The sequence below is a fragment of the Falco cherrug genome, chromosome 7 (genome assembly GCF_023634085.1).
Source record: "Falco cherrug isolate bFalChe1 chromosome 7, bFalChe1.pri, whole genome shotgun sequence".
Taxonomy (NCBI): domain Eukaryota; kingdom Metazoa; phylum Chordata; class Aves; order Falconiformes; family Falconidae; genus Falco; species Falco cherrug.
In genome coordinates this window covers 63,494,636-63,505,935 of record NC_073703.1, presented here as the reverse complement: position 1 = coordinate 63,505,935, position 11,300 = coordinate 63,494,636, and the positions used below count along the sequence as shown (strand labels likewise).

General features: G+C 40.9%; 1 protein-coding gene across 7 annotated transcripts in view; it reads right to left on the bottom strand.

The window, feature by feature from the left end:
• Window positions 1-912: 912 nt before the first annotated feature.
• Window positions 913-11,300, bottom strand: part of MIA2 (MIA SH3 domain ER export factor 2) — a 42,387-nt gene continuing 31,999 nt past the window's right edge. For 6 of the 7 annotated variants that reach the window (XM_027812550.2, XM_027812552.2, XM_005444185.4 and 3 more), the window contains 5 exons: window positions 10,422-10,574; window positions 8,960-9,091; window positions 7,429-7,505; window positions 6,271-6,490; window positions 4,250-5,433 (listed from right to left, as the gene is read on the bottom strand). In XM_027812550.2, coding sequence (XP_027668351.2) covers window positions 5,282-5,433; window positions 6,271-6,490; window positions 7,429-7,505; window positions 8,960-9,091; window positions 10,422-10,574 — 734 coding nt within the window. In that variant the 3' untranslated portion in view covers window positions 4,250-5,281. Of the gene's footprint in view, window positions 3,338-4,249; window positions 5,434-6,270; window positions 6,491-7,428; window positions 7,506-8,959; window positions 9,092-10,421; window positions 10,575-11,300 lie in introns of those variants that run through there. The other variant, XM_027812549.2, reaches the window with a different exon arrangement.

Here is an 11,300-nt window from a genome sequence, read left to right as displayed (position 1 = left end):
GTCACTGGATTTTCTCTGTCAGCGCCTGTGTCAGCTGCCAAAGAATAGATTAAAAACGAAGAAGTGCCCACATGCTGGCAGGGGCAGGCCAACTTCTGGCCAGCCAGATACTGCTAGATTGTAATATATAAGGTCGAATTTCGACCTGTGGTACACAGCTGTGCTGTGGCTCAGTCAGCAACCTCAGAACTCTTAACAAACATGCACCTGTTTCACTGTGAATAGTGAATGTAAAGGAAGGAAAGGAAACAAATACAAAGCTTGTTCTATCACAGGTATGAGCTGCTATGATGCATGAAGAACATTCCATGAAGTATGTTTTAAAATCTTGTTATATCTGAGAGGCTTTAAAAGCCGATTTAACTGTTTCAGGGCAACCGCGGTACAGACGTGGTCTCTGTGAGACTTCCACCTGACCCCAGTTTTAAGTGGTACGAATGTTGTGCATTTAATGTTTAAAGGACAGTCTGCAATAATAAAGTAAGTGGCCAACGTGGGTGCCCAGCAGTGCTGAGACCTGGCTGCTATATTGTAAGCTTTGGAAAACACAATTTATGCAACAGATGTCCAGATATGATTCTATTTATGGAAAAAGTTTATATGTGTTTTACAAATGGTTTTACCATCTTATATTAAAATGACCTTTTGACAGGTGTGCGCTGTTTTGTCTCCAGTGAGCACATACCATGCGGATTTTATATGTACATCAGTAGAGTGAATCCACTGGCACAGTGTGTGTATATGCCAGATGTGGTGAGATTTTATCTTATAAATGTGATCAGATTAAAAAAAAAAAAACTCCTGACAGAAAATGTAAGGAAACCAGCTGAATGTTTGACTTGATGACTGATGTTGTATGGTTTATGTTAAATGTATATTCTTTTAATCGATGAATAAAGCATTAAAAATGGATCGCTGTATAAAATATTTTATTGTATCAGCATGAAGATTTTTAGAATTAAAAGGCAACATCGTTCATAAGCTGTGTGTAACTGGTAGCTCCCATTGTGTGTAGGTCAACAAAAGAGTCTAAAATAAGTCGTACGGTAATTTTTTTTAATTTGGCTGAATTTTGTCAACATTTTCTTGGGGGGTGGAAGAAGGGGACGGATGCTTTGCTAAAGATCAGACTGTCAGACCAGTTAGCACAAACTGGTGTATCATGATATACCAACAAACAGTATATCGTGATATGACTTAGACTGATACAGTAAACTGGATTGTAAAATATAGACTTATTTTTGAGAAATTCCTGCATCCATTGCAATCGCTTAAATCAAAATCTAATGTGCTCAAGAACAATGTGTAGTACTTCTTTGGTGTCCCACTATTAAATAGATTATGAATACCTGCAATGCTTTGGTTTGACATTTTATCCATGCTCAAGAGTACGTAGCTGTGTATTCCGAATGAAAACTGCAAATGTCTGTTTAGCTGTCGAGGCGCTGCCATGCCCTGTAATGGCTGATTGTGCTGTGAGAATTGTCGGAGTGGCTGCTCAGCGTGTGCGTGCCAAGCACGGATTTAATTGGAGCTTCTGAACTTCGCTTTGTGATGGCCCACACCGCTACCAGGTGTAAGAATTGTGCTGCTGCTTGTTCAAGCAGTCTCCTAGATCGGCTCGATTTGGTAAGCAAGATCATTTACCAGCATACTAAAGAGATGCGATTACGATAAAGCATAAGATAAATAATACAATTAGTAATGAAGATAAGGTAAATACTGTTACAGCTTCTCATATTCCAGGAAAGTGAAATAATGGGACTTGGTGCCTTTCAGGGCTCAGCCTCAGGAGGGAGGTTTACGTGACAGTTAAAACTGATGGTGTTTGTTCAGCATCATCTGATCATAAATTTGGTCATAATGTGGTTAAGGTTTCTGGGTTGGTTTTTTTTTTCTGTGTGACTTCCTGAAGCAAATGCTGCACCCTGAGCTTTAAGCGGAGTTGCAGGTTGTTAATTTTATCTCTGCGGACTACTGTGTTTCTATGGCTAACTGTCTTCATGCAGCTGGGAAGTAACTTGTTTACCTTTCTGTTATATAAATGTGGTTCTCTTTTTAGTTTGACCTATTTTCTGCTTTGTTTTTAATTAACTTAGTCTTGAAAGAGAGAACGAGGAGCGGGAGAAACAGGCCACTTGACTATGGTGGGGATGTTTGGTCCCTTTGCTTAGTGCAGTTACAGCCACGATGTTTAATGTAGGCAGTATGTATATGTATATATATATATATATATATGCTGATTCAATGGATGGCTGTTGTTAGTGCTCCAGCGCTGTTTTTTTGCATATAGTCTATAGTCACTGGTATGGCTTGTGTTCCAGGTGCACTTACAACAGATTGCTGGCATCTTTCTTACTTTACAAGTATAGGCAGTCCAGCAGGGCGTGAGCAGTGCTGGAGAAATACACCTCCGATTGTTCTGTTGTCTTAGAAATAAATAAGGTGGGTTTGTTGTTTGTATTTGTAGCAATGATCTGAATTAGTGATACCAGGATGAAGGAATTCAAGCTGAAGCGATCTGAAATCAGATGTTGGGGAACTAACAGGGCCCTAACACAGAACGTACACTGGCATTTGGGGTGGGACTTTGCAAACTGTGTGAAGTCACTTGGAACTTGCATAATCCCAAATGGGGTTTAAAATCCAAGGGGTTTTTTGTTCCTCTTTGCTTTTCCTAAAGAGACAGTGATGTCAGGTTAGCCTTGTTGCATTCTAGATTTAGCAGCAGGAACTTGGAACACAAGCCCTCAATTGTTAAAACTGGATTGCTTTTGCTTTCGAAGGGGAGCAGGGGCTTCCCGGCGTGCACTCTTGTGTGACCCTTCTCGGTTAAACATACCTAAATGCATCTTAGGGGGTTACTACACCCTGCTTCCTATGGCATAAATCTGAGCTTGTTCTCAAATTACTTGTCTGCAAATTAATATTTGGGCTATTACTTGTGGGGGGGAATGTCTGAATTTATTCCATTCTCTCTGCGGGATGATCTAATCCGTGCTTGTCCTGCATTATCTTAGCCCAGCTATTTTTTGTTTTGCCTGCAGCTTCCAATATCATTGCGGACGTAGATTGTTTTGGTGGAGGAAGAATTGTTTTTTTGCAGACAGTTAATTACAAGCTAGAACAAATATTTAACCCACGCAGAGAAAATACTGTATTTGTTCAGAAAACATAGTTACCTTTGTAAGTACTTTGCAACCCTTAAGGCGAGTTGGAAAAAACGAGAAAGGGTTCTCATGGTGGCAGCGTTCCCAAACTAAGGACTCTCTGCTTGTCCCCTGGTTCTATGTACAGGTCCAAGCTTGATAGTTGGCAGCTCTGGTTATTCCTAGGGCTGGTGTCAAGGGCAAGGGTAAGACCAAGTAATTCCTATTAGAATCCCGCTGAAGTCTTCCAGGCAAACTTGGAGGCTTGAGAAAACAACTAATTGGCTTAAAATGATGCAACAGCTGAATTAAGCTAAATAGGAGAACAGTTTGACATGGATGATGCTTTAAAGTGTCTGTTGTCAGCATGCCTTGTTGCGTAGCTCAAGTACAAAGGCTTGTCTGAATGCCTCAAGGACTGAAGTAGGGGTAGAAAGCAGAATAAAGAAGAGCCAGGGGGGAGTTCTGCAGGAGACATAAGCCTACATGGGAATAATGGTAGGAGCAGGAGTACCGAGCTGCGAAAGAAAAAGCTCACTTGGCAGACTTGACCCAAGAAGCAATTACAAAAAAAAGGGCTGGAGGTTTCTTTGGTAACTTCTAATTATGGGGTGTGGTGGCTGCATTTATATTAAAGGCTGAAACTGGGTTTTGTGTGTGTGTGTGTGCCTGTGCGCACTCGGGCAGAAAAAAGGGGAACAGGGGCTGAACTGCCCACCGCTGCTACTGTGGGTGGTGGCTTGCCTAGAAACATTTCCTCCTTTATCTGAGGGTCCCTCACCAGCTGACTGCATTGAGTACATGGTTTTCAAGTCGAAGCTAAACCGATGGAACAGCCAACAGCTTCTAGCAAGCCTCCAGATTGTACAGCAGTCAGTAAAAACGGAGCTGGGCTTTGTTCAGACCAGCACAGCATGGGATGCCTGTGCCCGGCCTCCTGTGAGGGCAGTTGCCACAAGGGAGGAAGCAACTGGTAACCTCAGGGGTATGAGACAACACACCAAGTGCTCTTACAGGTACAAAATTATTAATGCTGCAGTTTGCTGCTTTTTAAAAAAAAATTCTGCTTTTTTGTGAAGCTTAGCAATCACTAAAAAACATGCATGGACACCATGTCTAAATTTATATGTTCGTTTGGGTTTTGTAAATGTTTGCCACAGACCACTTTTGTTGCTAAGTGTACTTGTTCTAGACAAGAAAAATTCTTCCTGGCCTTGCAGCTTTAACGCAGTACTAGGTGCTGGGATAACAATGCATACAGAAATCTTCTGCCCCATCCTATGTGGCCATTTTGTTGATAAATCCCAAGTCCTCTCTGGCTGTAACAGTTGAAGGAATGGGGAGCTGTGTTTTGGGGTTTTTTGTCCCACCCAGCTTCCCAAATATTAAAATATGAAGGCTAATAAACTGAATTCATGTTGAGACAGTAAAAAATCCTGACTAGTCGTTTGCTGCAGACAGAGCTAGATGATGCTTCAGCACCACCAGACCCTTGCCTAACTCCTTCCTCCCATGTCACAACCCCCCACATACACACCTTCGCTAGAACGGTGCCCCCACCCTCAGCTTGGCAGCTATGAGTCAGCAAGTCTGCATTCCTCTCCCCTCCCACTGTAGTGGTCGGACAACTGCCACTTTGTAAAGCTGTGACAGCTGAAAGACTAATGAGGTCATTAACAGCATACAGATGTAGTAGGGGACAATATTAATTCCTCTCCACTTCAACAGGGACACTGCTTTTATTAACTGTTTCAATTTGTTTTCACATTCTATTCATAAAGCAGCAAATATCGCTTTTGGCATGCAGAGAGTCCCTGTACAGCTAAACAAGGACAAAGCAGCTGGACTTTTAAAATATGGTTCACATGATTTGAATTTGTACACCTCTGAAGAGATTACTCAAGTTAGAAATACTTAATTTAAAATGACTACTGTACAATGGAAGTCACTTATTCACAATATTCATAGTTATTTCATTCTCTATTTACATAATACTATCCTGAGAATTTTCTATTAAGCTTCAATTTGAGCAAAGTAGTTTATATAGACCTAAGTAACAATGGTTACTTAATGTAAGGAAAAATACCATTAGGAGAGCACAGAAACGGGTCAGCGCGTTGCTCAAGTGACTGTCAAGTCTCTTGCTGCGGTTCTGGTTGTTCTACAGCTGATGGATTTGACTGAGGTGGCTCAACTCTGTTTTCAGGAGGAAGCGGCGGAGGCAAAAATCCAGGTCGTGGAGGGGGATAGTGAGGATACGATCTCATTGGAAATGGATTTCTTACTGTGAAAGGATCAGAGCAGTCCCGTTAATAGCAGTCACAACAGTAAACGCCTGCCAGCTCCTCCTACCCCCCCCCATGCCTTACTGCTCAGCAATGGCCGACGGAAACAGAAGCCACACCGCTGAGCTAGGTGAGGTGTCACGCTCCAAAGAGACAGAGACACTGGGATCACCTCTCTCAGTAGCCACCTGCGACAGGCTCACGGCAGCAGCCAGTCACTGTCCGTAGGTGATCATACTTTACAACTATTTTGGAAGATAAATGGCTTAGCTCTTCACACATTAATCGGAGAACAGCAGGAGGCAGAAGCCCTTTGGTCTGATATGTACTTAGCTCCACTAATGCAAACTCTAAAGAAAAACTAAAAGGTATGTCCCAAATGCATGCCTTTGTGTGGACACGCACACCTCAGAGCTAAAGGATGAAACTTCAAGATTTCTAGATGATGCAACCTTATAGGAGGAAAAGGATTAAGATAAGCATCTACTTGCTTTCCTACCCCAAAAAAAGAACCCTTTAACTGCTGAGCAGTACATGTATGCATACTTTCCAGCCAAAGCTAGTATTTGTAAAAACATTATCAACATCAGCAACTGTGAAAAAGATGATGTACAACGCAATTGACTTAAATCAGCACCACAGAGTTGTTTAGGTTGGAAGAGACCTTTAAGATCACCGACTCCAACCGTTAACCTAGCACTGCCAACTCCACCACTAAAAGTTTAATTGAGAAACAGTATGTGCAAATAAAGATGTTACCCGGTGTGGTAACTCACTGCCAGCACAAGGCACTCAGGTGCATCAGCTTGAACTAAAGGCTGGTAAAAGCTACGTACTTGGTGGTGAAGGGCGCGGAAGCCCAAAGTCTCGTACTGGAAAACATTCATGTGGTCCGTACATGCCAGCAGGAGGAGGGGGAGGAAAAGGAGGTCCTCGTCTCATGAAAGGTGCTCTAGGATCCACAGGTAGCGGAGGTCTGACTGGAGGGAAAGGGGGAGGAGCAAAGCCTGAACCGGCTTCACTTTCAGAGGCCAGCGACTGATCAGGTAGCGAGTTCTGCAACACAATGAAAACAGGGAAGTCAGCTGAGGGAAAGGGATAAGGAGAGGGAACGTCTCCATCTTTATCAGGCCCGCCTGGAAGCAGACTGCCACACTAGCTAACACCTAGTTCCAACTCTGCTAAGCTATGGCCTGATCCTGAGAAAGGCTGGCTATAGGCACTGACCATCAGCTTGACCACAGTTTCATCTTTTGGGTTATAACTAGTTTTCCTCAGGGATTATATTAGTCATACATCAAAATTCATTCACAGGACAGGAAGTGCTGTGATAAAAGTCATTGTGGTTTAGCCCCAGCTGGCAACTAAGTACCGTGCAGCCACTCACTCCCTTCCACCAGCAGGATGGGGAGGAGAATCTGGGAAAAAGGTAAAACTTATGGATTGAGACAGGAGCAATTTAATATAACAACAATAATTATATTAAGATGGAGAGAGGAATAAAATCCAATAGGAAAAAATAAGTGATGCACAAAACAATTACTCACCGCCCAGCCAGTTCCACAGCAGTGATTGTCAGGCCTGGGCCAACCCCCTCCCTCCAGCTTATATAGCATGGAATACCCCTTTGGCTAGTTGAGGTCAACTGTCCTGGCTGTGTCCCCTTCCCCACTTCTTTGTCCCTCCAGCCCTCTCCCTGGCACGGCCTGAGACACTGAAAAGTCCTTGACTTCATATAAACAGGACCTAGCAACAACTAAAAACATCAGTGTGTTATCAACATTGTTCTCGTACTAAATCCAAAGCACAGCACTGCACCAGCTACTAAGAAAATTAACGCTATCACAGCTGAAACCAGGACAAAGTATGGATACAATTCTATAATCTGGACCGCACAGTACAACGTAACATGACCAACATACTAGAGACATATTTTCCTAAGTATTTTGCAGAAAATTAAAGCTTCTTTCAATCAACTTTGTTTAGCTACTTACACTAAGGTTAGAAGGATCTCTCATCCCATTTCCACTTGGTTCTGTTCGTGGGCTATTTTCTGGAGATGTTTGTCCATCTGCATGCAAAAGTTAAACAAGTCATTCAGTGCTGACCTCCTCCTCTCCACCACCAATTTCAGTATTATTTCTGAAATCAGGATATATACACACGGAAAAAAAAAAACCAACACCAAAAAAAGTACTGCTATACCAAGCAACTGTTCTGCAGGCAGACGGAAAGACAACTGAGGAACATAGAGCTACACCCCAGTATTTTCTCCAATTTCTCTACAGGTCACATGTGAATTACAAGGTTGCAGCTTTTACCAAAGTTTCTTGTACCTAAATCAGGCTTTTTCTTCCATTCTAGTATTATTGGGTGTTTTAGAAGTTACAAGTGCATTTTCCTAGTGATACATCTTAACATTGCTATAGCAGTTCCATTTTTCCCCTCCCTCCTGCTACCACTTTCTTGGTTAAGTCCCTCACTGGGAACAACTGCACTACGGTATGCTCTTGGCATAAAGCTTGGCAGCAATCCTATTCCAAATTTGACAAAATCTGATTCCTTAGTTGCTAAACATCAAGGAGACTTTCAGAACTACATCAGCTCTGGATAAGCATTCAGAAATAAGTATCCTCATATTTGCTGTACTCACTTTATAAATTAAGAGATAAATAGGAACTTTTACTTGTTTTTTACCTTTATACTTCCAACAAGTATTTTCAGTAACAACCAGAGAAAATCATTAAAGGGAATTGTCAGAGGAGAATCTGACGGGATATAAAATATACTATATTTATACACTAAATGTACTCCTTTCATAAAAAAAAAGAAGACAAAACCACAAAAAAGCCAAAAACAAAAACCCATAAAACCCCAAACCTCAGATTTGAAGAATGCTGCTTTCTCACACTTCTGTCTGAATAAAGACAATAACACTATAATGCACCAGACTGAAACAATACTTCTGACAAGTGATTTTTCATCTGCACGTTGTATTTCTTCTCTGAGGCAAACAAAGCTCTTCTCTCAATGAACCAACGACAGGTCTTTTCCAAAAATCTGTTACTTGTCATTTCAAGCAGGCTTTGCCTTTATTGAAATGACTGGTTTTTTGCTGTTATTCTTTCAGTCTTATTGACTCTGACTCTTTCCAACTTCACCAAAACGTAACATGGAAATGCAAGTAAGAGTTTGTGGTATTTCAATGCTGTGGTGAGCCCAAAATAGACTCAAGGCTAATCCTGAACGGTTAGCATATAGGACAGTGAAAGTGGACAAGAAAAACACCTCGTAACTACCATTCACTGAATCCCATCCACCTGACAGAAGAGACTGCTATTACTGATAATAGGGCAGGACTGCATCAAGGCTGGCAGGTGTTGAAATGTTTGTGTTTTTTTTTTTTACACAATGTAACATCAGGTCTGTGGTAGCTACAAAGTTGTCCTCTCGCCACCGCTTACTAGGCATAGTCAACTTACACCAAGATTCTCCATCTGATAGCATCAGGGAAGCAATTCCCACCTGTTTTATCAAAAGACTGCACATTGTAAGTTCGGAGTTCTGCTGGTCCAGAAAGTCTTCCAGTATTTGGAGGATTAGGGAAAAATCTTTCTTGTCTTCGAGGAGGAAGAACTGGATCAGGGTAAGGCTCACCTAAGATGGAAGAAATTGTAGAACAGGTCAGTGAAGATTTATTCTCCCCATTCCATACAATTTTAGACCAACAAAATTCTCTGGTTATCTTATGCTCTTGTAAATACCCAAAGTGAGTATCACAAGGTGAGCAAATAAATCTTACAAAACACCAAACACAAGAATCCCACCAGGTATGTACTATTGCTTATGTTTCTAAGGAGCTGCAAAAAAAGAAAGCTCATTGATCTTTGGTTGAACATACAGTAGAATTATGAAAGTTATGATTGCCTAAATTATAAACAGTGAGGCCTTGAAACAAAGGTTTGGCACAGCAAGAAAGGTCAAAGGCAAAATAAAGTAGTATACATTTTAAGCCATTCTTAGATAAGAGTGCTGTTCTCTGTTACATTTCATAGCGCTGTTTCCACCAACTTCCTTGCATCAGACACGGCAATCAGTCACACAGCTACAAGACAAGCTGTATCAGTGAGATCCAAGTGCAAAGAGGGGGTAAGAACACAGCTCGGGTCAAGGAAACAAGATTACCCCTCTGCAATATCCTGTTAATAGATCAATTCTGGCAAATGAGAAACTGCATCCTGAGCAGACTTTGAGTTTTGTAATAGGGCTTTCACACAGATGTGTAGCAAATACAATATTGCCTGCTGCATTTAATAACTGAGGTACTTTAACCTTTTTACTTTTTAATTTTTTAATACTTTAACTTAATTGCATTTTGGAAGGTTATCCGTCCCCTTGCATTGTTTACTTGAGAAGTATCAGTAGTATCCTCTTTGATTAATCTCTGTTTTCCTTGAGTGATAACATGCAACACAGATGTTTAGCTGAAGACTGATTTTGTTGTTGTTATCAAAGAGGCAGCAGCAACATGAAAATACACGCCAAACAGGATGACTGTACCATGGTACTCCTGTACTATTAATATGAGGTTTTTTTAAAACCGTATTTTTCAACATTAGCTAGCTTTTATTTATTCCTTTATTTAAGGCTAATGTACCATTAAAACTTTCTACTTTCTCAGATCTCTTATTAATTATCCAACCCAGACAGGTCTTTTGATGCACTAAAACAACACCCAGTAAGATGATAAAACCGAACAGTTGATTGTACACTGCTAGAACCAATGTATATTTAAAAGACAGCGTAGAAGTGCAAGTGAACCACACCATTCAAGATGGAAAACCCCCTGCTATTAAAAAAAAACACCTTTCCAGTGCAGTTCCAAGTTCCATTTCAAATTTTTAAGCAAAAAATACTTCAAATACATACGCTGCAAGTCAGTACCTCTATTTTTCCACAGATACAGTAGCTAAGCAGATTTTTATACCTGGTGGAGGCAGAATTATCCTGCGTTCTCTGTCCCAAGGAGGAGACAGGGATCCAGTATCTGATGGTGGTCTGTGGGGATCAGTTAATCTATCAGAACTCAGGTCTCCTCTTTCGTTACCAGCTTCATACATTGCAGTTTGTCCTCTGGATCCTAATCGAAAAAATAAGATAGCTGCTTACTCAGGTATTTTAAATCCTCTGTTATGGCTTTCTTCATTAAGTCTGAAAATAGTAAAATAAATCATGGAATGCCAACACAGTCAAGATACAAGAGGCGCGTGGCTCCACAGGACTCTCCAGCTGTTTGCTGATGACCAGTTACGTTTACTGGAAGCGTTTAAAAGGTTTGGAATGAAAAACAAATCAGCTCAAGAAGAGTGCAATCTAGACTACCCACAATTTTATTTTCTGTAGAAGTTTTAAGTGTTTTAGTTCATTCGAATCAGAGACTACCGCCCTCATGATAAATTTTTTTTTAAAAAAAAAAAAAAAGAAAGACATAACAATACACACATAACCAAGTGCAAGAGAAACTGTAACAACGAGTGATTTTAGGTTGCAAGCTTCCTTTAAAATAGATTTGGTCTGAAAAATTACAGAAATACTGAATCCTGGTATCATTCTCCAATTCTCTATCCTAAAATTCAACCTAAAATTTGAATCCACTTCACGTCTTGTCTAAAGTGAGATGACCACTATAATGATCACTGTAATTGCTCTGTAGCTGACATTATTTAAACACGTAATTTGTTTAATCTGCCCAAATTACATCAGTGCTCCCTTGTTGCGGTAGTTATGCCTTTGCATAGCCTCCTTCCTTGCTAGTACTGCATCCTGAAATCTAATTTTACTCTTCCTCACCAGCAACAGCTGAGCT